Raw genomic sequence first — 26,323 nt, 5'->3', positions numbered from 1 at the left:
ATTATGTACGTGAGTTTAAGAATGCCAGATTATGCATGAGATTATGAACATCAGATTAAGAATGACAGATTATGTGCGTGAGATTAAGAATGCCATATTATGTACGTGATATTAAGAATGCCAGTTTATGTACATGAGATTAAGTATGATAGATTATGCATGAGATTATGAACATCAGATAAACAATGACAGATTATGTGCGCGAAATTAAGAACGACAGATTATACACGCTAGATTAAGAATGGCAGATTATGAATGACAAATTATGTATGTGAGATTAAGAACGCGAGATTATGTACACGAGATTAAGAACGCAGTGTTAAACATTGAGTGGATTCCTGTTAAAGTCCCTCCTGACAATGACCCTACTTTATATCAAGAGTTTATACCTTACAGTTACTGAGAAAATCGAAGGCAATGTTCACTTTTTTCACATTTTGACATTGAAATTTCTTAATTTAAAATATTCATTAAAAAATAATCCGTAATAGCTGGCGAAAAACTTTGACAGGATTCCCGTTAAGGACTTTGACTGGAATCTCAACTATGACCCTGAGTAATGTCAAAAGTTTGACTTTTTTTTTCATATTTTCTACATGCTATTGTTATGAGGTGGTGTTTTACCAGGACCCAAATGCAGGCTCACAGACTCGGGTTTTAGTTCCAAAATACAGTCTTTACTCCAACAAACAGAAAACAAACTAACAAAAGGTGGCACCTACAACGTCCAAGTCAGGAGGGCAACTCAACCGACTGGTGACTCCGACAGGTAGCTCTGCAGGTGGAACAGGAGCCGGAGGAACGGGAACGGGACGGACTGGCGGCCTTGCGGTGCACAACTCGCAGTAACTCGCCGTCGTCCAGCTGTTGCTAGTAGTAGGAGTACTAATGCACCGACAACCAGAGGAGTGCAGGGGGGGTACATATGGTCCGGGGAGGTGATCAGGGAGATGCAGCACACCTGCAGGTGGTGATCCGGGTTGAGTGGCTGCAGCTGCTGGGACCGGTGAGGGGCGTGGCCACGGGAGGTGAGGAGAGGAGGACACAGAACAAGCAGACAGGGGACTGAGGGGACACAGGAGGAGAGGAGACCGGGGGGGGGGGGGGGTAATAAACAGAGGAAACAGAGGAAAACAGGACTCCTGACAGCTATAGCATGACTTTTTTCATGTTTTGGACGACATGCTATTATGTGAAGTCATACTTTAGCATGTCGTCCAAAATGTGATTAAAAAAAAGTCATACTATAGCATGTCGTTTAAAATGTGATAAAAAAAGTCATACTATAGCATGTCGTTTAAAATGTGATAAAAAAAAGTCATACTATAGCATGTCGTTTAAAATGTGATAAAAAAAAAGTCATACTATAGCATGTCGTCCAAAATGTGATAAAAAAAAAGTCATACTATAGCATGTCGTTTAAAATGTGATAAAAAAAAAGTCATACTATAGCATGTCGTTTAAAATGTGATAAAAAAAGTCATACTATAGCATGTCGTTTAAAATGTGATAAAAAAAAAAAAAAGTCATACTATAGCATGTCGTCTAAAATATGATAAAAAAAAGTCATACTATAGCATGTCGTTTAAAATGTGATAAAAAAAAAGTCATACTATAGCATGTCGTCCAAAATGTGATAAAAAAAAAGTCATACTATAGCATGTCGTTTAAAATGTGATAAAAAAAAAAGTCATACTATAGCATGTCGTCCAAAATGTGATAAAAAAAAAAGTCATACTATAGCATGTCGTTTAAAATGTGATAAAAAAAAAGTCATACTATAGCATGTCGTCCAAAATGTGATAAAAAAAAAGTCATACTATAGCATGTCGTCCAAAATACCATAAACAAGTTATACTACAAAATGTCATAAAAATTGGCACATTGTATAGTATGTTCTCCAAAATATCATTAAAAAAAGTCATACTATAGCATGTCGTCCAAAATTTCATAAATATGTCTTGGTATTGCATTTGATCCAAAATTGTCATCATATAGTATGTTGGCCAAAATGTTGTGAACATACAATAATATGGTTTCCTATTGACCACAATCACCAGGATAAACGTTTTTTTTTTTTTATTCTTTCCACTTGGGAAACCCACAAACCTGAAGGATCTCTGATAAATATCACTGATAGATAGCAATATGTCTGTGTTATGGATGTTAGGTTGCACACTCACAGTCCCATATTGTTCTGCTAAAAGCCACCAGACTCAACTCCAGTGTTCCACATGTTAAAATTAGTGTTTTTATGAATGGGGTCTGGTGGGTTCGAGCAGACCCATATCACAGCTGTTTTCTGATCAAACAGAGGTCTAACGTTGGAGGAAAGTGCACATTGTACAGTGGTAGCAGTCAGCTGAGGTGTTGGATATGTCGGCCTCTTCTAACCAAGCTGTTACCTGTTCAGGATGACGTCACCTTTCTCCCCCTCTTCGCCTCCGCTGCCTGACCGACACCCCGACGTACCGCGCTCTCTTCCTCGCCAGGAGGGAGCGAGGGCGCAACCAAGTGTGCAGTTGGGGGGCAGGGGAAGTCCCACAATTAGGTTTTCCTTCACAATTGAAATAAATTGAACATAAACAGCAAATAACAAGAGACAGAGGCGTTGACGGTGTTCATAAAAGGAGAATATATTTAATATATTTACTACTCAATACTGGGGGGACAGATTGGTATTTTCTCAGTATTGGGGGGAGGGGGGACACACGACCCCCCCAAAAAAGGCCGTGATCACCCCCCCCTCCCACTCCCCCCCCCCCCCCTTTTTCGCCTCTTCCTCCACCAGACAGTGACATTTAAATTCTGAGGTAGATTCAGTAGATATTCAATCATTTTCGACAAGAAACGTCAACAAACAGCCTCAAAGGTTTGTTGTAAGATACGTGAGCTGGGACAAAGACATTGGAAATGTCTGATGATAAAAAATATTCGGTCTGCGTAAAATTCAGCGGGATGAAAAAGTGATAATAAAAACGTGTCTCCTCTCAAAAATGTGTTTTTCCTCCTGGCCATTGTGTATTTTGTTATTTCATTTTACATTACATTAGAGAGAAAGAATAAGCTGCCTGCTTAAATTCAAACCGTGCTGTAACTCCATTTCGCTGGTCATTAGGCTGTGTCTCTGTTGGGTGAATTGATCCTGGTTTAAATTTAAATCACATTTAATTCTTTATATGCTACAGATCATCAGGCACGTTATGCTTTGTACACTTTTTCCAGTCTGTGTAATAAAATAAAATAGTTGGCGATTTAAGCATAAAAAAATAACAATTAAGACAATTATTTCCCATCTGTGTCATTACATAAATGGTTTTAAACGTCAAGAAGTCCAGAAGCCTGGTTGAGCGTATAAATGCTTTGATTGGAAAAATAAAAAATAAAAAAATTAAAAAATCGAACAATGAATTAACACTGAAAAATCCACAGCTGCGTCTGATTTGGCAAAATATCCTTCCAGGAAAAAGAAAACAACAACAACAACAACAAAAAAAAAATCTAAATTTTAAATAAATATAAGAAGTTTATTTAATTCAAATTTTGCATGGCTGGAATGGCATTCATACGCTCGATTTACTACATATTGTTATAATATATTTATTGTTTTGTTCCGTTGCCATCATGTGGCAGATAAACACATTTGTAAGAGGAGACAGATGTTTTTTGTTTTTTTGTTACACCATCGCAACATCTGGTCTACAGTACTGCAGGGTGGAAACATCACAAAGCAGAAATACCACAAATATTAAACACCAACATTCGGATTGTGCGCGGAGTTAAAACCACACAGGAGAAAAAAACACAACAAAAAAACAAAACAAAACGAAGATCACCAACGTGTCCATCCTGGTGTTTTCCACCGCGTTTCTCATGTTGTCCTTTAATTCTCTCTTTTTGCGCATCGCTGCACGTGCACAGCGGTGTGTTCACGCAAGTTCAGTCACTCAGTGGTTTGTTTGTTTGTTTGTTTGTTAATCTGATTTGAATCCAGAGTCTCTGAGGAGTTGTTTTTTTTTTTTTTTTTTTTTTTTTTTTTTTTTTTTTTTTGTGGGGTGGGCTGGAGGTCACTGGTTGAGCTCGAGAGCCCAGACCTGCTGCGGCCACCCGGTCCGGCCCTTCACCTTCTTCTCGGCTCCTAAAGGCTCCGGCAGGCCGTCGGTCTGTGGGAGGAAGGGGACCAAATCATCAGCAGCAGCGGGGGACAGACCTCAAGCTTGATCACTTCAGCTTAGTTTCTTGCCCCCATTTCCTGTGATATCTCTACACGGTTAATATCGAGAGTCTGATTTTCCTCATTATGTAATCTGCAGAAAATTTGGATATTTCGGTGATGCAATCAGGGCTATGACATCACAGGAAATGACAGTGAAATTAGGTGACCAAAACATTCGAATTTACCAAACTAATTTACCAAATGTGCAACGTAAAATAAACCATATCACGACTTATAAGTTTAATCAATATTGATACACGTGACACTGACTTCGTTATCTAACTAAAATATATTATTTTAGTGCTATTAATAAACCGACGACTTTAACTTTTTGTAGAATATGACGTGAACATTTTCTATGTAGTTAATAATATTATATTACTAAATATCAGTAACTAATTAGTAGGCTAAATGTTTATGAATATACCGGATGTTGGATAGTTGTCTGGCGTGTTCTCGAGATATTATAAGCAAAAAATATGACAGTGATCCCAGTAAGCTAAAAAAAAAAAAAAAAAAAAGTGAGTCTAAATCTACCTTTAACAGACACAATATGTTTTATAATAAGATAGAGGACACTATAGTAAACAGTGAGCTATATTATGAACACTGTAAACGTGTTATATTTGTTCATATGCAACCAAAAGTAGTCCACCATTAAATACAAAAAGCTGCTTTTTGTCATCGATCTATTGGCAAAAATAATAAATCATAAATCATAAAATGTTCCTTGAGAATTACAACTCAGATAATAATATGGAAAAAAGTAAAAAAATAAAATAAAGAAAAAAACCTCATTTTTAGTAGCAATATTTGGTTTTGTTTGTAAACTCGATGTTGCTACAATTTGATAAATAACAGCAAATATTTTAAACTCATCTTTAACATTTCTTGCTCTTATTCTCTAACTTAAATTCAAAAGTTACTGAATACATTTTTTTTTTTTTTTTTTTTAAAGGCATTTTGATCAATAAAGTCTAAAAGGCTCCAAAAACATTAACTTACAAGCTCCCGTTTCCTTTTCAAATCCCGGTTTTCGAATTTCTTAATTTCGGCCTTAAAGCCCTCCGTCTCTCCGGAGTCTTTGGCCAGGACGTCCATCAGATAGGCGATGTAACTGGTCGCAAGGCGTAACGTTTTAATTTTAGACAGTTTCGTGTCCGCCGGGACGTTGGGGATGCACTCCCTCAGCTCGGAGAAAGCTGTGTTGATGCTCTCCGTCCTCCGGCGCTCCTTCTTCGGCCCCGACGCTCTTCTCTTCCCCATGCCCGCCTGGAGCCCCTCCAGCCGGGCGTCGTGCGTCGCCCCGGGCGCTCCCAGCTCGGCGGCCGGGTAGGGCGCCTGGATCTGGAAATCCGGGGGCACTTCGCCGTGGTTCACCACCCAGCTCTGGAAGTACGGCGCATCCTGGTGACACCGCTGGACGAAGGGGAAGGGTTCGTGCATCAGGTGGTGGTGATGCTGGTAGCCCCCGATGAGGTTCATGCTGAGCGGGATAGCAGATACGGTAGTTGCCGCGTTTTCCGTCGCCCTCGGTCTCCCTCTGCTGCTGCTGTTGCTGCTGCTGCTGCCCCAAAACGGTCTCTGCTCGGGGATCGACAGCCAACAGGACTCATATGTATATCCCCCGAGTTTATTTAACGACTCAAACCGAATCAGCCACCGACTTTTACATCGTCGTCATTCTCAAAGCGACTTCAGCCGCGGCGAAACGAGTCGTAAAAAAAAAAAAAAACCTTATAATTCCAGAGAATGAACCTGCGCTGAGCTCCACTTGTGTTTCGTTCTTGCAATCGTTCCTCGAAGAGTCTGCTCTGATTTGCCCAGGAAATTTGACCCTGGTGAAGGTGTGAGGCCCCAGGTTTATATGGCATCGATGTCAGCGAGGGAAGGAGTCAGCCAATGGAGGAAAGCTCCCAGGATGGGAGGAGAGTCTGGAGAGGTAATAACATGCACCGTGCTGCCATAATCTCAAGGCACTACACAAGGAGCACATATCTTCTTGTTGAAGTCGGTTGCTGGTTTATGCAGACGTCAACATGTGAGAGAGGAAATGTGGTTTTTTTGAATTCTCGGGTTGAATTTCTTCTTTTAGTTTTGGAGAGGTTTTACGCACTGAATTTACGCACCATCTGTTAAGACATGCCTGTTTAATGAGTTGCTGCTATAATTCATTAGTAGAAATAATCATCTATTTACTCATTTTTACTTTATACGTAGAGGTTGATCATGTGGGAAATTTGACTTTATGGATGCAATAGAGATTTTAGTTGAGAAATGCGAGAATTTTGAATTTCAAAGCGAACATTCTTTTGAGAAAAAAAAAATACTTGAAATCTCAGACAATTTAAAATTGTTGCAATTGATAAGAATTTAAGGGCCTCTATAACTATACCTGTCTAGGCTTTAAAAACTATGCTATTAGATAAGCGTTCTCACATTTGGTCAGAGTGGTTGAAATTTAAAAAAAAAGATCGAATAAAGGAAGGAGGCATTTTATTTGTATTACATAATAAACATTTTATTTAATGAACTATAAATCCTACTCACGTGTGTCGTTGCACGCCATTAAATTTACTGTCAAAAAAAAAAAGAAATAATTTGCCAATTTTTTTCAGCACCTACAACCCAAAGCTTGATCATATATTTTTTTTAAAGGATTTTTCATATTTTCTTAAATACGTTATGACCGTTTTTATGCGCCAAATGACTGAATTTAAACAATATTATCGGAGTGAAAAGGCCTGATTAGATTTGATCAATCTCTCTTTTTCCAGTAATAACACGAGGCACACGGTATCACAGCGCTGCGAGAAGTGTAAATGAACACTTTGATGAATTCCTGGGTACTTTTGGGACAGTTATGCACTCGGCGGCCTGTTGTCATCATACCTCAGCAGTATAAGGGAAAGGCCTGCAGCGGCTTTATCTCCCGCATTAATTCCCCACAGCTCCTCACATACTAAAACACGTCATCTTATCGCCATCAGCCTAAAAACATTATCCCATTACATTACATGACCTTGACGCTATTTAGAAACCATTTACGGCGGAGTCTTATCTAAATACAGCCATAAATCAGGAGGTGTCACCCTCCAGCAGGGGTACATGTATTCCATAAAAGCTCTCCTGGCCTGCTCACTGTTTACAGCACGGCAGTGTGCAGCATATTTCACCGTCCTCCGGAGTTACAATAAATAATCATCCGTCTCAACTTTATGTTCCTGATTTCACACGAGAAGTCTGCACGGGAGTATTCTTTGTTTTCAGCATTTTTAAAGTTGTTGTTTTTTTTTTCTATATTTCTACGACCAAAGATTTATGATTGACTTTGCAGATTCAGATTTAACAATTAAAACAAAAATTCATTTAAATAGTAACTGAAAGAGGTCTACCTGGAGCAGCTACAGCAGAAGAAACAAACCAAAAAAAAAACAGCTTTCACTTTAAGGCTTCGTTAATTTGACACCCTGAAGGGACTCAGTCTTCACAATGAGTACTTTTACTTTCGATATTTAGTACTTTATCTTCCTATAGTCTATCTGGGCACTAAACAGTATAAACTTTAATAATAAATAACTTCTGTATTTTTTTTTTTTTTTTTTTTTTTAAATGAAGTGCTTTATAGACCTCAAAACATGGCACAATGATAAGAAAACCCCAGAAACAACTGAGGCCAGACAAAGAAAAAGTCCCAAAAAAATGAACTAAATTAAATAAAAGAAAAAGTTAGAAGAAACAAAGAACAGAAATAAAACAGAAAAATTAAAGTTTATAGAAATTATTATAGTAGATTTACTGCAACTTTTCCTTTGATTTAAAGATCTGAAAAATAAACGTGAATACTTCAGAGCTATATATAGTTTTTCTATGATATCCATAAGGAAACTTAGAGTTCATGTGATGTTTTAATACCTTTATTTTTAACTTGTCAGACTGTTTGCCTGTTTCTTTTTCTACCACATTAATATCCCCATAAACAACTGACTAATGACTTGATTTTGAATCTGTATATAAATGTGTTTTGGTATTAAACTGAATTCAGACGGGGAAAAAAAAAATCCAATATATGATCATGACTTTCAACATTTTTGTCTTCATTTTTTGTTCTTTATTATTCTAAATTTTGTAAGTGATAAAAAAAAAAAAAAAAAAAGGTCAACAGCACAGACCAAAAATCCACTGCATCTCCTACATCTCAAGTCAAACTATAATTTTCACTGATGCACAGTCCAATGAATAACTGCATTAAACAACAATATTACTTTCAACACATTTGTTTCTTTTAATGCAAACTGCTGCTGAGCAGAGTGAAGACACGTCGTCCTCTCTGTCCTGTTTGCCACTCGTGTGTTACCTTCGCTGTCATCCTGAAAAACACCATGCAGCCTCCAGAAAGAAAACCTGACACTGTTGATTAAGACGTCCACTACGCAGAGATGAAATACAACACTGGTCATACACCCCCCCCCCCCTTACTCTTTTTCTCCATCCCTCTCTGTGTCACTTTCCCCTCCACTTCTTACTCCACTTCTTTCTCTCAGTTTTGCCTCGAATCTTAAACCAGAACCGTCCCCTCGTTTTGATCTTTTTCCTTTTTCTTTTTTTTTTTGTTTTCTGGACTTGCTATCACTGGAGGTGCTGAAAGACCTGGGCAGCAGTAATAGTCTCTTCATATTTTGCTTTCAACCCCAATAGACTGCAGTCATCTTTCTCCCTCTCTCCCTCTCCTCCTCCTCTGCTGCAGCTGCTTTGCCAGGGGAAACATCCAAAATAGGTCATGAGGAGCCATCTTGGCCCTGTTATGAATTCTCCTCATAATTGTTTGTGTCATCATGTCGATTTTTCAATAGACACCGCTTCCCCTCCTCTTCAGAGTGCTTATCCTCGACTCCACATTTCCAAACAAATATTCCCGCTGATTAAAAGCCGAGCATGCTCAGCACGGAAAAAGGCTGCGGAGCACGCCGGGCCCGAGGTGTTTATCATACGGAGGCTCTCACACAGTACGTGTATATCCGCCTCTGGCGTGCGTCGACGCCGACACGCAAAGCTTATTGAACCCGTTGGGCACAATTAGACACGGCGACTCCTCCTCATTCTGGGAAATGTGGGCAAACTGGGCACAGCGGTCAAGGAGTTCCTCAGAGGCCCAACGCCCGATGGGAGAAGAAACTCCAGAGCGTGACTCGCTCAAGTCGCGAAGGGCTGTGTGCAAAAGATGCTATAAATGTAAAAAAAAAAATAAAAAATGTTTTATTGAGTTTATAGATATTCTGATCTATTTTTATTCCATCCAAGGTCACACTGAGGTCAGACCTCATCGAGCCAAAAGGAAATAAATCCAAAAACAACACGTCGATAAATCACGTGAGTAAACAATTACTGCTCATCCTCATCAAACTCTGATTCACGCTTCTACTTCTAATCACTCATCAAAATTCACCAATTTGAGTTTTGCTGGTCGCCAAATTCTGTAAACGCCACACGTTCCCTGCAGCACTCTACTCTTATTAAGTCCGAGGATTAAAGGTGTAGTTCACTCAAACTACAAAAGATAAATTAAATTAAATTAAAAATCATTGACCTCTAGCATTCCAAACAGAGTTTTGAATTTATGCTTCCAGGTCTTCGCATGTCTGCTGAGATTTTTTTTTTTTGCCTCCCACCCTAATCCAACGGAGATGGGTGGACTTATGTTTGTGGCGCTCAAAGCACTAAAAAAAAGTATATTAAGTCATTTTTCTCCGGATAATCCTGAGAACAGTGTCTTCTCCCCCCCAAAAAAACTTTGACGGTGTCAAAAACGATTGTTTCTGTCTAGAAATCTTACTGCGTGATTCTTTTTATAGCTGTCGGCGCGCACTCGTGTAAATTTGGATATTTCAAAACAAAGACACTACAAGAAATTAGTAAATAAAATCTGTTCTAGTTCAATTAAATTGCATGAAGCAAACACAACATTTTTTTTTATGCTTGTTGAATTCATCAACAGCTGAAAGTAATTTAACCTTCCTGTGTCATCATTCAGATTTTTGTCTCTTGTGCTGCTGCATTGTTGTTTAATTATAAAACTTTGACCTGTTACGCTCCTGCAGAAGTGTATAAATCTGTATAGATCAGTTTTAATTGAACCAATCAATCACAGAGAGGCTAAAATCCCTGCTGGAGCTCTTTTCCACTGAAGCTAATGAAGCTAAAGCTCTTGTAATGCAGTGAACACGGACATTATCACGAGTGCTTTTGCAAGAAAAATCTTCCCACTGCCGATGATGTCATTCATACCCACAAAACCCACATTACAACACACATAATATGACGTGACAGAGTTATAAGTCATATGTTCTCTTCGCATTATTGTGAATTTGCACGTTTCTCAAAAATAACAACTACTCGTCAAAAATGGTGTAAAAAAAAAAAAAAAAAGAAAGAAAATGTTTTTTTTTTTTCCATACTGAAACTTCATGTTTCACAGAATATTATGCAAATAATTTTTTTTTTGTTGGAGTACAAATCTACAAATGATATACTCTGAGCAGACTCATCTGATCCTGCAACTCATTTTAAAGACATTATATTTTATTGTTTGCCATTTGGGATCTTAACCAGATCATTTTCTTTGACTACTGACAGTTTTTTGTTTTTTTTCTTTCCATTCTGTTTCATTATCTGCACGGAGGAAATTCCCCACATGTCTAAATGCTGCTCTCTTCCGTTCTCATATATTTTATTTCTCTTCTTGTCATCTATCTATTGATAAGTGATTGTCGTCTCCACGGACGTCTGCCCTCTCCGGTCATTTGCGTCTCAAAGCTCCAGAAACTGTCCTCTAACTGCTGTAATTCTGCCCGTCCTCAGCCAATAAAGATAAGAGCGGGACGGCTGGAATGTGGAGCGGAGAGGTGACAGTGACGAGCTGACGGGACGTAAACTGACAGAAAGTCCAACACCAACACGTTCTGTCATAAACTGACTATTTTTTTGTTTTGTTTTGTTTGTCTAACAAAGTCATTTGGACACTTCTGAAATTAATGTAAGTTCAGACTTTTATAAAACAGTGCTGATGAGCAGTTCAACACGGTTTTCTAACTTGGTGGTAGTTTGTCAGCTTCACCATGAGAAGGAGTTTGTCTTTGCTGCACAGAAAGTGTTTGATTTTTCTGCAGCAGTTATTTGTAAGGAATAAAAAAATAAAATAAAAAAAAATAAAAAATCAGAGCCACGATCAAAAGAAAATCAAAAGGGAGAAGACGTCATGTTTCACGGATGGGCGATGTTTGGGAAGTGCAGTGCAGAAAACAGGCAGTGAATAGCACGGATAAAAACATAAACTTAGATACTACTGCATATACTCTATACAATTTTACATTACAGTCTCCAAGAGACCCATCTAATATCTTACTTTACATTTCATTTAGCTGATTCTTTTATCCAAAGCGACTTAAAACACACCGATGGTACACCATTGGGAGCAAATTTTTTTTAGGGTTTAGTGTCTTGCTCAAGGACGGTTGGGCATGTGGGCAGGAGGAGCTGGGGATCAAACCACCAACCTTCTGATTAGTGTGCAACCCACTCTACCGACTGAGCCACAGCCTCCCTTCCCTCTACTTGTCTGACCAACAGTGCAAACCCCGAAGATATCCGGTTTATAATGATGTAAGAGAGGAAACGGATGCAGAGGCTCACGTAAAATATTTATAGTTTTTACCTGATAAATGACTTCAAATGATTCATTCATTATTTAAAAAAAAAAAAAAAAAAGGATATTGAAGAGTGATATTTTAGGAGGTCACTGAATTTCCCAGGAACACGATGAAAAATGACGACCAACCTCTTCTGTGACATTTTAAAGACCAAACGATCAGTTAATTGAAATAAGAAAAAGTATCGACATGGATATTGCAGCTTGTATTCGAGATTTTTGTTTAATTACAAACAATTGTACCTCAGGCAAGCATCAAACCCAACGTTACCACACACACACACACACACACACACACACACACACACACACTGTTGTGTGCTGGCGGACCACCGGCATGTCGGCCTCTAATGATTTCACAGCAGCAGATTTAACAGAGGGTGGCTGCTCTGTGTCAGACGACCCCGCAGGGTTTTTAGAAAGGCTGACAGTCAAAACATCGGCATGGAGGCTTGACCCTGAGACATGTTGAGGTGGAGATGGTTCAGGGACCGACTCCTCTGAAAGTGAATAGTTTTCTGAAGGAGTCATCGTTGCTCCAACATGAGAGGGAACGACGTCCTTTCCTGAGGACGACTTGGAAAACAGTGAGGTTGACGTCGTTCTGCGGGTAGTTCGAGACCAGGTGTCGTTATAAATTCATACATACGGTAGATTCCTGTTCAAGTTTCATTTGACTGTCAAATGTATTTACTTAAACTTGTTGAAACTATTAGATTTTTTTTTTTCTCATTTTTTAATATTGTGATCAGTCCAATTTTCAATTTCTGAAGAGCATCACGTGATATTTTAGCATGAATTAACATTTTCCTTCATTTCAGGAAATACGTACAAACTCCAATAGAAACTCTCGCTGTTTGAAATCATCATAAATTCTAGCAGAGATCCCAAAGTTTTTTATTTGGTGAGAGTATTTGATATTATTTATGTGCAGTCGTGAGATTGCCATGTCACTCGCATTTACATATTTTACATCCTATAAACGTGGCATAGTTGGAAATAAAGTCTTTGAACAAACACACAAAATATTGAAGTTGATCTTGTATTACAGTGTGAAAAACACTTGGCTTGTATTCTCACATCAGCATTTTGCTAACGTTAGTAAAGAACTAAGAAAACAAATATGCTCATCTCATGTGATCGACGTGTAACTGATTTTGAAATCGTATTTTTCTTTTAGTATCTTCGTTCCACCCTTTTTTTTCCTTTTTTTTTTTAATATGACTTCAGGTTGGAAATTAAAACAATCAACGGAAACGGAGAAGGAATTTTAAAAGGATAATCAAAAAGTGGTTGTCCTTGTGGCTCTTACAAGTTATAAAAGGTTTGTTTTTTTTTTTACTTGGGTTACTTGTTTACCGGCAGTAATCATAAAGTAAGAACAAAGAAAAAGCATCAGATGGAGATGTGTGGAGGCTGTATAGTAACACTCTGTAGTGTTGAGGTCATTGTGCTTTGCTAACATAATTGCCCCACGGGCTCTTAATGGCGGAGGCGGCTAGTTAAAGTCCCTGCTTGTCCATTCATACGCCGGCTCTCTCCACCTCGCTCTCCCGCTCATTAAAGCGGTGAATGGGCCACAGATGTGGAGTCGCCCATTAGTTCTTACCTGGAAGGAGCTTTGGGGAGAGGTGAAGCTGGGAAGCGGAGTTAAACATCAGGGTGAAGGGGCTTCGTCCCCCCGCCCCCCCCCCCCCCCCATTTCTCCCCCCCCCCCCACCCCCCTCCCTGCTGGGGCCACCCAGGCTAGGAGTGTGTGAGCTCACGCTGCTGGAAGGAAGGCGTGTTCGTCAGCTGACAGATGTCACCTGCAGAGAGAGAAACAGAAAGCTTCAGATATCCTCAAAAAACGGGATTAAAAGGGAAGTTGTTTTTTTGTTGTTTTTCTTTTCCAGGGTGCACTAAAGCAGTTACGGTGTGCAGATCTGGAGGACGCGCCGGTCCTGTCGTCAAAGTCTCTAGCCGACAAACAAATCCTTTGAACCTGGTTTCACGAACAGGATCAACACGAGCGTCGTCTCCCGTCCTAAACCTCAGCCGAGGTTACGGGTTTCTGGAAGTTTCAAATGTCTCACAAAGATTTTGTCTTATCAAATCTGGCCTCGGTGGTCAAACATAAATATCCACATAATCCGGTTCAAGAAAGCCCCGGAACACAAAGAGGTTCCATAAAGGAATAGTTCCAAGTTTGGTGTGGGAGAACACGATTGGCCTGCGCATAAGCTGTAATAGATACTGCAAAAGCCCGGCTTCATAGTCCAAATGAAGGGAAATAAATCCCTGCAAACATATTTTGTCAGAAGGCCTGAAACCAGAAGAGGAGAGATTTATAAATCCAGATTAAAGACCTCAGTTTTCATTGATAGCTCTGATGTTTGGTGGTCCACAAACTTTATCCACAAGTCCAGATACTTTTGTCTAATTTTCAGACCTGACCATTAAAGCCGTGTTGGTCAGAATCATTGATATTATCATCGGATCAAATGACTTTCTGTGAGGTGGAACAAAATAAAAGCGCTCGTAAACCTGCTGTGTGCCACTCGCTCAGCAACAAACAACAGAGACACCATAACTCCAGCTGGTAAAGAAATGTAGAAGCTAAAGAGCTAAATATTTTGATATGCCAACTGTAGAAAGTGGATATTGGGCTTAAAGTTGGTTATAATTAGTCCAACTGAACACCTTCACCTGTCGAGCCTGTGATTCGATGACGAATTTGTGCCTCTGACGCTGGTTTTGGTGTTTTTCTGCTTCCTGGTGGCCAAAGATTGATTAAAGCACCTTTAACAAAACAAAGATTTAGGGCCTCGATGTAGACAACGAAGCCCAGAGTTTAAAGTGATCGACGCGTGTACATTTGGGGGCGTGTCCAAATCCACTTTTGCCACTTTTTTTTTTTTTTTGGACGTAAGTGACGGCGCTCGGGCTCAGAGTGGTTGTGTTTCAGGTTTGCTCGTACCCTGGCGGATTTGCTGAGTCGTAGGGAACAACGCTGCCTCGAGAAAGCAACTGCACCAACAAAGCACCTGACCTGAAAATGAACTACGTCGGTATAAGACCGGCAACGACATTTGCGTTTTTACTTGGAATCGCTTTGCGCTGGTTGAAAGACAGTCTAACGTCTTGACTTTGTCACATCGTCCATATCTCTAGCTTTGCACGTGCTGTCACTGTTCAGGATGCAGTCAAGCCCTCTCTCGATATGACCAGAAAATGACAGGGTTGAAGTATCTTTGATTCGACTGCAGCTCGGTCGGATTTCTTTCGGTTCGCCTCGGCCGTGTTGAAACTCTCTCCTATCTGTAAAAGACCCTAAAAATAGCCCCACAGCTCTCCTGTGTCCCGGCCGGCATCGGGTCCTCGTGATAGTGTCGGATCAGCACGAGGAATGCAACGACAAGCTCTCAGACTCAGATTGGATGCTTATCAACAGCAACGTGAGCTCTGATTGGATGCTTATCATGACCACAGCTTGTTGTCGGCTGATGGAATGACCTTTACAGTATCAGGCACAGGGGATGCCATCTCAGGGCGAGGTGGTGGTGGTGGTGGTGGTGGCAGCGGCGGCGGGGTTGGAGGTTGGGGGTTGGGGGCGGGGGGGGATGACGACAACTGGACTTTCCCTCATATTTGTTCACACCTTTAGGCCCCTCCACCAGACCCGTACACCGTACAATGGAAATTACAAGAAGCTGGAATCAGAGAGGATAAACTTTAACGAGAGGCAAAAATAACCAAAATTAAAGTGCTCACAATAATTCACGCGGTAATCCATCAGTGATGAAATGGAATTTAATGCTTTTTCTCATTTCGCTTGTAACCTCCAATATGGTTTCCCTCCTGTGTGCGTGTCAGGGAGTTAGGGGAGGTGAAACAGGCCTGCTTTACAAGTCAGCACTTACAAAAGGTTCTTGTCCACAAATTCTGTGTTAATGGCCATGGCAAATTACCTAATATCTGAAGTGGATTTTGACCCCAGAATTGGGTGGCACACTTCAGCATCCAAGAAGAAATTTTTTTTTTAGAGGTTCTTTAAGCTGGTTATTATCTTAATCCTTTGAATGGGTTTATCAAAACAAACAGGAACAGAAGGAAATGTAAAACTGTACAACAAATGAAAGCTTCTGTTGTTATTTTAGTTTGAGAGAAATATATTTGTTGTACTAAAGCTACTTCTAGAGGTGGCACAATAGAAATTCCTTGTAGCGTTTTAGTTTGTTTCATATCAGCTGCTCTGCAGATGAATTATTAAAAAGATCACTGAGGTTGTCTCAGTCCTTGTTTTGGTCAAGTTTATTTGGTAAAAGTAAAATTGTGGAGGTTTGAGTGGAGCTCTGGTGTTTGACGTTTCTGAGCTCAGAGGTTAGGTTAGGTATTTACTTTATTAATCTCTGAGGGGAAATTTTTTCGCTACAGCAGCATACAGGAAGCAATAAGATAATAATAGAATAATAGAAAAGCAATAAAATAGCAGTAAAATAGCAGTAAAAAATATTAAATATAAAATGCACAGTATATACAGTACAGTATATATCTATATATATTATATACAAACAACCAAGAAACAGACAACAGTGTTATAGATATAGAGAGCGGAGAGGCTGCGTATTGATTTACTTTTAGAAAACCATTCGAGGCATAAGTGAAGGGAAATAGATTGGGCCATAATATTGTTTTGAGATATTTCTGTTTGACAATAAAAACCTCATTGTATAACTGAAATGACAAATGCTTTAATTCTCTACCTACTTCTACCTTTCAAACTTCTATCAAGTAAATATTTGATGCTCACAACAACCACAAAGACTCACATCGGAAGAAGAATAAAAAACAAGCACACGAAGCTCGATTTGATGGGCAAAAAAAATGTGTTGATACGGCGCTGATGGTTTAAACTCTTCATTTCAGAACATTGTGAGTTTTCTAGTGGCCAGTAGAGGAACTGCAGCTACATCCAGCGGTGCCATACCGGTCTGTTTTAAGAGAGTTTACGATTTTTTTTTTCCCAGTAGAGCCCTCCTGAAAGCTTGGTTTTTGAATTTATACCGCACGTTTTACACTGATAATATTATGCTGTTGGAATACTCACCCACTAAAAATAATTATTACTACTTTCAATTACACCAGAGAAAGAGATGACCTGAGAATTGTCGGGTGTAATTCTGCGACTGGGACATAAATCTGACCGTGAGTGCTTTGTGGCTGCCCAGGTCAGTCCTCCTGTGGGAAAAGGGAGATGAGAGGCTCGGGGTCAATCTGGGCTAAGCCCTGCTGGTGCCAGCGGACCCCCTTTTTCCCCTAAAAGACCCTGAGACAGCGCTGACATCAGACCCGGGTCAAATACTGTCTAAGAAAGAGACTGTGTTTGTGTCAACCTGCTTGGAGCGGCAGAAAAGGTAACGACAGCAGATGTATCATCCGGAAAACAATAAGATCCACCTCAGAGCTCTTTTATATAGTTCAAAGTAAAAACCGTGCACACGGATGCAGACAGTTTCCTGGAATCACAGCCGAAACTAAGCATTTTATTTCCAAAAAGAAGAAGAGCAGTCATCTACAGATTTCAAGCGAGAGAAAAATAGAATCAAATAGAAGCTTTTCCTTCGTTTCTTCCAAAAATGACTCATTCCCAACATTTAATTTGGTCCAAAGAGAAGTATGTAGTGCAGCTTTATAAAAGTAACCCGGGTGTTTTATTATTGTAGCACTAGAAAACAGAAATATGAGAGTTCATGAGAGCAAAACTGTTTAATCTTTTCTAATCAAATCTTACCCTCAACTGAACTGAAACCGCTATACAAGATTATTAAACATTAACGTCTCCTCCACCGAGTGCGTCTTGCGGTTGTGTTTTTCCTGTGCAAGACCAAGTAGATCATGTGTCTTCCACATGTTGTGTAATATTTTTGCAGCGTCTTACAATCCCATGTGCAAAAAAAAAAAAAAATGTTTACCTTGACATGGGAACGAAATCTACATCATCTCTGGCGTTCTCGTTATGTATAATTCCTGTGTAACATTTATATATGTTACTGAACAGAAACATGTTTGATTAGCCTCTCACTTTAACTAGCCGTTGCTATGGTTACTACACTCTCCAGTGTGTTTTTCCAATACATTTCCTCGAATGTAAATTTTTTTTCCAACCCTGCACTTCACTTGTAGCAGACAAAGCAACTAGTAAGAAAACTGCAATGACCTCGTGTGGCCACCTCTTGTTTGGAGAGAGAACATCCAACCTGACGGAGGTCGGAGGCAGTTGGATGGCTCCAGCACGGGACCTCCACCCAGTAACCAACGTTTACTTATTTAAAGTTACTAATAAATAACGTAACGTTTTTCAGCGGTATCACACGCGCCCCAAACTTTTATGAAATGATTTGGGCGGCAAAAAAAACAAAAAAACAAAACGAGCAGAACTCCAATCACGTCACGGCATTAACGACGTGTTTTATTATTGCTACCATGACGACGAAGATCAGGTACGTCTGGCACCGCGCGACCTTCGTACATGCTGTTCGTAAAGGCCTCCCGACCCTACCAGTAGGTTGGGTAGCCCCCTACCAGCTTGACACATGTGGGACGGGCGCGTGACGATAACCGCCTCTTCAACAGTCGAAGCACGAGTCCGGTGAACGGAACCGAGCGGGATTGGACCTAACGGGATTGGACCTAACGGGATTGGACCTAACGGGATTGGACCTAACGGGATTGGACCTAACGGGCCCGAGTCTCGCCCAAAACTGAGTGCAGCGGTCTGGAGCTCAGCTGAGGCGCGATCCCGCCGCTCTCTGCACCGTTTTCCCCATTCCTCGGCTTTTCCACGTCGACTTCGCTCTGCAGCTTCGCTCCTGAGGAAAAACAGACGCCTCCTCTGCCGCCGCCCTCCCCCTCTCCTCCCTGGGCCGGCTTTCTTCTCCTTACCTCTCCCAACCCCCCCCCTTCCCCCCGCCCCCCTCCTTTTTTGCCCCTCGGGCTTTTTTTTATTTTTTTTTTTATTTTTATGGCAGGGCTTCTAACACATGACCCCTGCCACGCATTAGACCACATGTACACGTCTGTACACAACTAAATAAAACGCGAACAGCGTGCGATAAAGTACGAGAAGGTTTTTTTTGTTTTTTTTTGAATGCACGTATTGTTGCTCGGGTCGGTCCGCGAGTCGAGCTCCCCAAATCCTCACCCTCGTCTCGTTTTCAGCGATAACAGCGTTTTGATTTATCCCCTGAAAAACACATTTGTACGGTAATCCAATCAACCGGCAGCCTGAGGGAGTCAGAAATCATCTTCGCCTCGTAGAGGTTTTCATTCAGCTCTTTCCTTATCCCGCCCCGCCCTGCCTTGTCTGGACGATCGCCTCTGCGGAGCGTCTGGCTCACCGCCGCGTGATGCGCGATGACAAGCTGTAATTTGGAGTACACATTTACCTCATTTGCATGAGAAGCATTTGTGCCGCCTGCCGCCGAGCTGAACAAATTACGCCGGCGGTTATTCTCAGTCTAAATAACGGAGGCGAAATTATGAACGCTGCTGGGAAGTGAGGGAGTCGCTGGTTACCGCAGAGCAGCTTTACGTTAAGTTATGGCGTCCAATGTCTCTCCGTCCACGACTCGCACGTGAGTGACGTCGGTGTTTAGCCGATGCTGCCATTTTGACTCCTAAAACAGTCTCATCACCGAAAACCACCGAAGAGAATGACACACAACTTTTAATGAGGAAAGGAAAGAAGAAAAGGAACATTTTTCCAGAGGGACTGACGTCCCTCTAATTATCCGCACCGTCTTTTGCTGATCTGCTGCTGCATAATAAACTCAAAAATTAAGAAATCGACTTGTCAAACATCAAAACATCAGCTCTTAATTAACTTAAAAAGAACTGGCATTTCATATTTCATGTCGCGTCTTTCATCAAACTGGCATGTCAACACACTTTCTGAAAATGTTGAAATAAATGCAGACTATTTAAACACGTGCGTATTTTGGTGCGCAGCAAGAGTCTAGTTTAATATTGATTCTTGACCAATTCCCAAGTTGGACCAGCACCCAACTGAATCCTATAAATTTGCATGACTTCGGATTGATCTTAAAATGAGTCAATTGTTTTTTTTATGTATATATAGCAAATGACAAATTACAAATGTACCTCAAAAGGATTTGAAAACTAAATATCAAACTCTCAGTTCAAGTACGGAAAAATACACCCAAATAACGCGACGGAGGAAAATAAGAACAAGAACAGAAACAAAACTCACTTCGACTAACAGATTAAATGAACTGATAACAAATGAAACAGTTTTGCACGCTGCGTTCATTCAAAAAAAAAAAAAGTATGCTTATGAGTGAAGACGAGGGACGAGGTAATAGAGATATAGCATTCTGAAAAAGCTTTATGGTTTAAAGTCTTTTTTATTTTAATTTGATTTGGAGAAAAGTTCCTCATAGAACTCACAACAGAACCACTTAGTTTAGGTTTTAGGTGTTAATATGAAGAAATATCAACACAAACTTAATTTGTTTAACCAACCTGAAATTTCTTTTTTTTTTAGTATTCAATGGTTTTGGCCTTATAAAATGAACACGGATGAAGAGCAACAACGACGGCGGCCGGCACAGAACAGATGTCACTGCGAAGATAGCAGGAATAACGATAATAAAGCTAAAACGTGGACGACTGAATGGGCGTCACTCCAATTAAATAACACTGTTTCTAAATTCTACGCCTTCAAATAGAAAAGAAAATTATAGACCGCGCAGTTGTTTTTAGTTAGAAGCTCTTCACCAGCGAGTAAACTGCAGGACCTCCCACGTCAGTGTAAAGACTGCAATGCAGATTGATTGATGTCGCCTGCCAGGAGTTGCCCACGAAACGCTGCGATATGATAAATGCTTCAGTTTTGACATGCGTGAACCTCCAACATGCATGTGCCTGCTACACTTTAAAATCTAAACTAAACTTTGACCCTGTCAGTTCATCTAGTTAAGCAGGTTTTTTTTTTTTTTTTTTTTTTTTTTTCTTGAGCCAGATTCAACTTTCTTGACTATAATAACCAAATAAATCAAACCACGAGAATTTATTTTGGGACTTTTCACTGCAGAATCGTTTGCATGAGTCACAGTGTAGAAAATCCTCTTTCGTGCAGCTCCTCCGTTCGTTCTCGGCCTGAAACGAGCCGTTTTGGCTCCTGTCTCTTTAAGGCTTCGCGCTCTAAAAAGCCCGCTCCCGATTGGCCGACGTCCAGGGACCACCTGTCGTTCTTGACGGCTACTTCTTCAAATCCACTCGTACGTATTTGGGCCGGGATGTGACCCGGAGCCGGAATTTGGTAAATATGGCGCTCGTTACCAACATAACGGTGGATTAAGTCGTTTAATCGCAGTGTGTCAATATTTTTTTTTTAAAACATTTTAAAAATTATGACAAAAAATACGGACAAGCCTAATAGATGCCCTTCAAAAGAGTTTTGCACCGTTTGAAAACGATCGAATACAAAAATCTGCTTGCGGGACCGTTGCGATTCATTTGTCCTAATTTGTCTTGTTTGTTTGAATCGTTTTGTTGTTTTAAAGTTGCAATGCCGATTATTCATCTGCCGAGAACTATTTGTATGAAATAGCGCCGACTCCAAAAATATTTTGAAGCTAAGTTTTAAGCAGAGAGCAAAATAAATGACCATGAAGCAAAAATCTGGACAGAAACATTGGAAGTTGCAGATGATACGTAATAGAGCTCGAAATGATGAAATAAAATGTGAAATGTTGTGAGCTCGGCTGGTGGCGGACGGGTCGGGTTTCTGCTGGGAGAACTAATAACCCACTGGGGGAATAATAATTCCTGTACATCTAAAATCCAGGCTACAACTCCGTCGGGTGAGTCACATCGACAAATATAAGAGTCATCGCAGTGAAATATTAACAGGAAAAAAAGGGCAGTAAATCCTTTGATGAATTGATGTTGGAGGCAGATTGTTCATTTGGAATAAAAAAAAAAAAACCTTGCGGATGCTGCAGGCTCGGCCAAACGAACCAAACTGATCATTTCTCCATAACTGCTTCCACATGAGTCTCCCGGCATCTTTTTCATCTTTCATCATCTTTGAATTTGTCCAGATTTCCTAAAAAAAAAAAAAACCTAAAAACATCTGATGTTTAAACTTGTTGAAGAGAGCTTTGACAGACAAGTTTTGGTTTTTTTTACTCCTTAAATGCTGAAAAAGACCAAAGTTTGCTCTGGATTGTTTGGTTTAGGATTAGGGTTAAGTCTCGTGCAGGCGTAACTGCGACCCGCTCCTGGCTACGACTCTAAATCTCTGAATTTGTAATCAATTACAACGCCGGTTGTGTGTTTTTCAGTCGTGACTGATGCCCGGGACGTGAAGGAGAGGCAGGTTATTGGGAACGAGTCAATAAACTGTCCCTCCTTTCGGTTTCTCTTCAGCGCTTTTTAAACGCGATTAACTGTGACTTTCAGAAAGCTGATGGATCTAAAAGCTGTAACCTCGCATCACGCTGTCGATGTTTCTCCAGAGGCCGCCGCGCTTTATTTCACTGCGGATTACCGTTTGGCCGCTCAGCAAACAGGTGAGTGTTTTTTCTGGCGCTGACTCAGCCAGCGCGGACCCTCTTTCCTCCGCTCTCCCGTTTTTAGCCCTTTCTGAGGTATGTGCGTACGTGTGCAGACGCGACGGCGAGCGCAACGTCGGCCCCCGCCTGCGTGCGAAAGCCCCCCCCCCCCCCCCACCCCTCCTGAGAGTCGTACGTTATACAATCGTTTATTTGCGAGGAGGGTTGCGGGCGTTATAATCCATCCTCAAACGTCTCTTCCTCAAATCCGCAGCCCGTCACCGAAAGGCCCGAACTCTGAACCTTTGCGGGCCTTTTCGGTTTGGCTGGTGAGAACTAACCAACGAACCAACCCCCCCCCCCCAACCCCTTCTCCTCCTCCCCATCTCCAAAACAAGTCGCCTGCCCCCACCAGGCTGCGGTGGAGATGGGGCACGTTGTTTTACGGCGCGATCTGTCTTGTATGTCTCAGGCCAAATCCTATTTTTACGGCTTGCTTATACATTCCTGCTGCAAATGGTTTACATACCGAGGCGGGGAGCCGTCCTAAATCAGCTGGCAGCTCCGTGCAGCTGGGACAAGGTGGAAACCTTGTCGTCAGCACCGCTCCACCGGCGATTAATGAACCCCAAATTAAGATAATAACATCTCGGTCTGACCCGGGGGGCCGGCGGATTACATCACTTCCGCGGAAATTCAATTTCGGCCCTTGTCGCTCTCGGTCACCGTCGGGGATCGGCAGTATTTACCCACCGTGTTTTTTTTTTTGTTTTTTTTTTCTCCCTCTGATTTATTTGGAGAGCCGAGCTGTGCCCATTCATGAAACTGGTGGCGTGTTTTCTCGTTTCTCACAGGGTCCTCCAGCGCCGCTCAAACGCCGCTGAGTGAAGGTGGAGAGGATGTATAATGAGCAGAGGATGTCAGAGGGCGACGACTCTGCCATTCAGGGGCCCCCGAGCACAATCCGCGCCAGTGTTCGGGGCCCGCGGCCCTCGAGCGCAGCCACACAAACCCTCTGTTACCCACTCCGTTTTCAAACCTTGTTTCATTCATGTTAGCAGCTCATAAATGGCCGCCCACCGCCTCAGCAAAAACAAGCCGGGGCCCTTCGGTTTTACACGGGCAATCTGCTGTCGGGCCCTGATCGCACTTATCTTGGGTTTTTTTATAGTGGAGCCTTTGGTTTGGGAAGAGGTGATACTGAGGGCAAGGATTTGATTCCTACAACATCACAGCTTGGGGAGAAAACAGCTGCAAGTTACTGTCGATTATTAAAAAAAACACACAAAAAACTTTTTATACTGACGCAAAAGTAAATGTTTTCCTTTTATTGTAAGTGAAAGTATCCTTCTTGTTAGTCCAATATAAATATGCATCAATAAAATGGCGTCTACCGGCCACAGGCGATGGGACCCGAGAGGAACAGGGGGGCCCCGAGTCAAGAGTCTCTGTGTGAAGTGAGTGTTATTAGTATTTCTGTTGGCAGAGTGAAAGAACGCAGTCATTCATGTCAGTAACAGAGACTCAAACATTTCCTGAAATACGGGGTCAGGCCAAGAAATCGCTGCCGAAGATACCTCGTTGTTGCGATACCTTCATATCAAATCATAAAAACAAAAACAAGACGAGATAAGGGGAAGAGTCTGAAGCGCTCTCAAGGTGTAAATAGTAAACTGTGATGTTGTCAACAAGCTGGTGACAAAATGGCCGCAAGGAATCAATGCTGGAAAAAAAAAAAAGAAGTTATGATCCAATACATTTAAAACGGAGTTACATCGAGGCATCAGTTCTGCTGGAAAACTTACGTTACGAGGAAACTGGATTCACGAGGTCGCGCAATAAAGCAACTAGTGGCAGCGCGGTTTAGGTGGCGCTGCAACAAAAACAAGAATCTGATTGGATGAAGTTAGCTTTTGATAGACAGGTGTTTCATCCAATCAGCGGCCGAGTAATTTTTGAAAGTGCGCGTCAACTTCTCAATTATTTTTATGTGGCTAAATTCGTAGCCATTTTACAAATCAGCGGGAATAATGCACGAATGTTTCCAAATCAGAATGACAGGAGATTTTTTTTGGGGCTCTGAAATATTTGTCCGCCGCTTAATTTCTCAAAATATATTAAAAAAAAAAAAATCCTTTATAAGCTGTTTACTTCACACCGACTAACTCTATTAACCATTTTGCACATCAGTAAAAACACTTTTAAAATGGGGAGAAAAGCAAACAACAAGCTGTTTTTTCGACAGATGACCATCGAACGCTGTCGACGAAGCCCAACAAATAACAGCATGATGATGGACGCTTCCTGTTAATAGTGAATTTAACATGTACGGTCACGGTGTCTGAATTTAGCTAATTCACGTTTTGGGAACAGATGCAGCTTATTGACAGTGAACCTGTCATTATAACACATACTTTACTTAAGTGCTTGTGTATCTAAAAAGTCTTTATCTGTGCAATGAAGTGATTTTTTTTTTTCCCCCCACCATTGGAGACATTAAAACTGCAAATCATTCTGTTCACATAAATTTTTTTTTTTTTTTTTTTTTTAAGTCCTTGTAGATCCTTTTACACTGTTTATGTTGCTGTTACTCTGTTTTTTCACCCTCGCTTTCACTCCCAAAACTCATTTTATTTTTGCGCCGGCTGCTTCGGTGACGTGTGCAGGAAAAGAGGTTGAATTTTATATTTGCGCCTTTCGTTTTTTTTTTTTTTCTTCCCTTCTGTATCTTCGTCTCACTTCCAGCGGAATTGCTTTTTCTTGCATGTGGGAGCCAAAAAAAATACTTCTTAAAAGTCTTATGAGTGAAAAGGATGTTACCTCATTAAAGAAGAGGCCATAAATCTGTCTTACTCCTCAGCAGCACCGTTCCACATCTGGCCATTCGCTCCAGCCACTCATTGTTTCTCATTCTCGCTGAGCCCCGGATGGGATTTATGGTTCGTTCTGCTTGTGTCACATGTTGTTTAAGTCCTGCGTTCCTATCAGCGATCTCATGCCATCCCGTCTGATGTTTGGGATTCTGGCCAAAGTGTATAGCTGTTTGTATAAAAGGCGGCATGAGTCTGTCTCTCGTGAAATGTGCTGACTGAGGCTGCGGGGATGAAGGTGTTAACTGCTTCTGTCCTGGATGATTTCCCTGCAGATAAACAGGTGAGCTCGGTTGAATAAATGTTCAAAAGAAACGTAAGATCTCATTCCTGCCGTCTTTCGAAAGGCTCGACTTTTATTTCAAAACAACATAGTATGTATATAAGATAGAATTTGGGGAATTAGATTTTGTCATTAAAATATACAGTGACTTTTGTTTTTTATTTCTTTCAGATAATATTTTGTCTGAAGTAAACATTTATTTATTTATTAGGTAATACTACATAAAACATTTTTTTTATAGTGCACATCAACATATTCTTCTGATTAATATTTCTGGTACGTGCAATGACACTATATATTGTTGTCATGATAAACATTTAGATATTTGTATCATGGAAAATATACTACCACCACAGCCTAAAGTTCAAATTAACTAGTTTAAAAACTGATCAATTTAATGGTTAAGTAATATATTAATCTCAATTAAATATTTTTCTAAAGGTATCCGAGAAACCTCTTGGTCTCAGCATGCTTGAAACTAATTGGAGGCCAGATTGTCCAACAGCTTCGACACCATCTTTCCAACATCAAAGTGGAAGTGGTGACTTTGTTCGATACAGTTGTTGAAAAGCAGAGAATTTGACATTCACACCCACTTTCTGCAGAAGTCTCTATTAAGTTATCTTTTGTTAAAAGGTGTTAAGAAAAGAGACGGCCCCAAAGTTTGCATTATTATCCTTATATTTGTAC

At 40.8% G+C, this 26,323-nt stretch overlaps 1 protein-coding gene across 1 annotated transcript; it reads right to left on the bottom strand.

Moving 5' to 3' along the window:
* Positions 1 to 4,007: 4,007 nt before the first annotated feature.
* Positions 4,008 to 6,419, bottom strand: LOC138195900 (heart- and neural crest derivatives-expressed protein 1-like). Its single transcript, XM_069145543.1, has 2 exons — positions 5,222 to 6,419; positions 4,008 to 4,163 (listed from the first exon to the last, which is right to left on the bottom strand). The coding sequence occupies exons 1-2, from the start codon at positions 5,699 to 5,701 to the stop codon at positions 4,068 to 4,070; spliced, it is 576 nt and encodes a 191-aa protein (XP_069001644.1). The 5' UTR covers positions 5,702 to 6,419; the 3' UTR covers positions 4,008 to 4,067.
* Positions 6,420 to 26,323: the final 19,904 nt, after the last annotated feature.

The sequence above is a fragment of the Embiotoca jacksoni genome, unplaced genomic scaffold (assembly GCF_022577435.1).
Source record: "Embiotoca jacksoni isolate LCO1_2020_lvr unplaced genomic scaffold, fEmbJac1.0.p SCAF_13, whole genome shotgun sequence".
Lineage (NCBI taxonomy): Eukaryota > Metazoa > Chordata > Actinopteri > Embiotocidae > Embiotoca > Embiotoca jacksoni.
The sequence above is the reverse complement of the archived record's forward strand: the minus strand, read 5'-3'. Positions and strand labels throughout refer to the sequence as shown.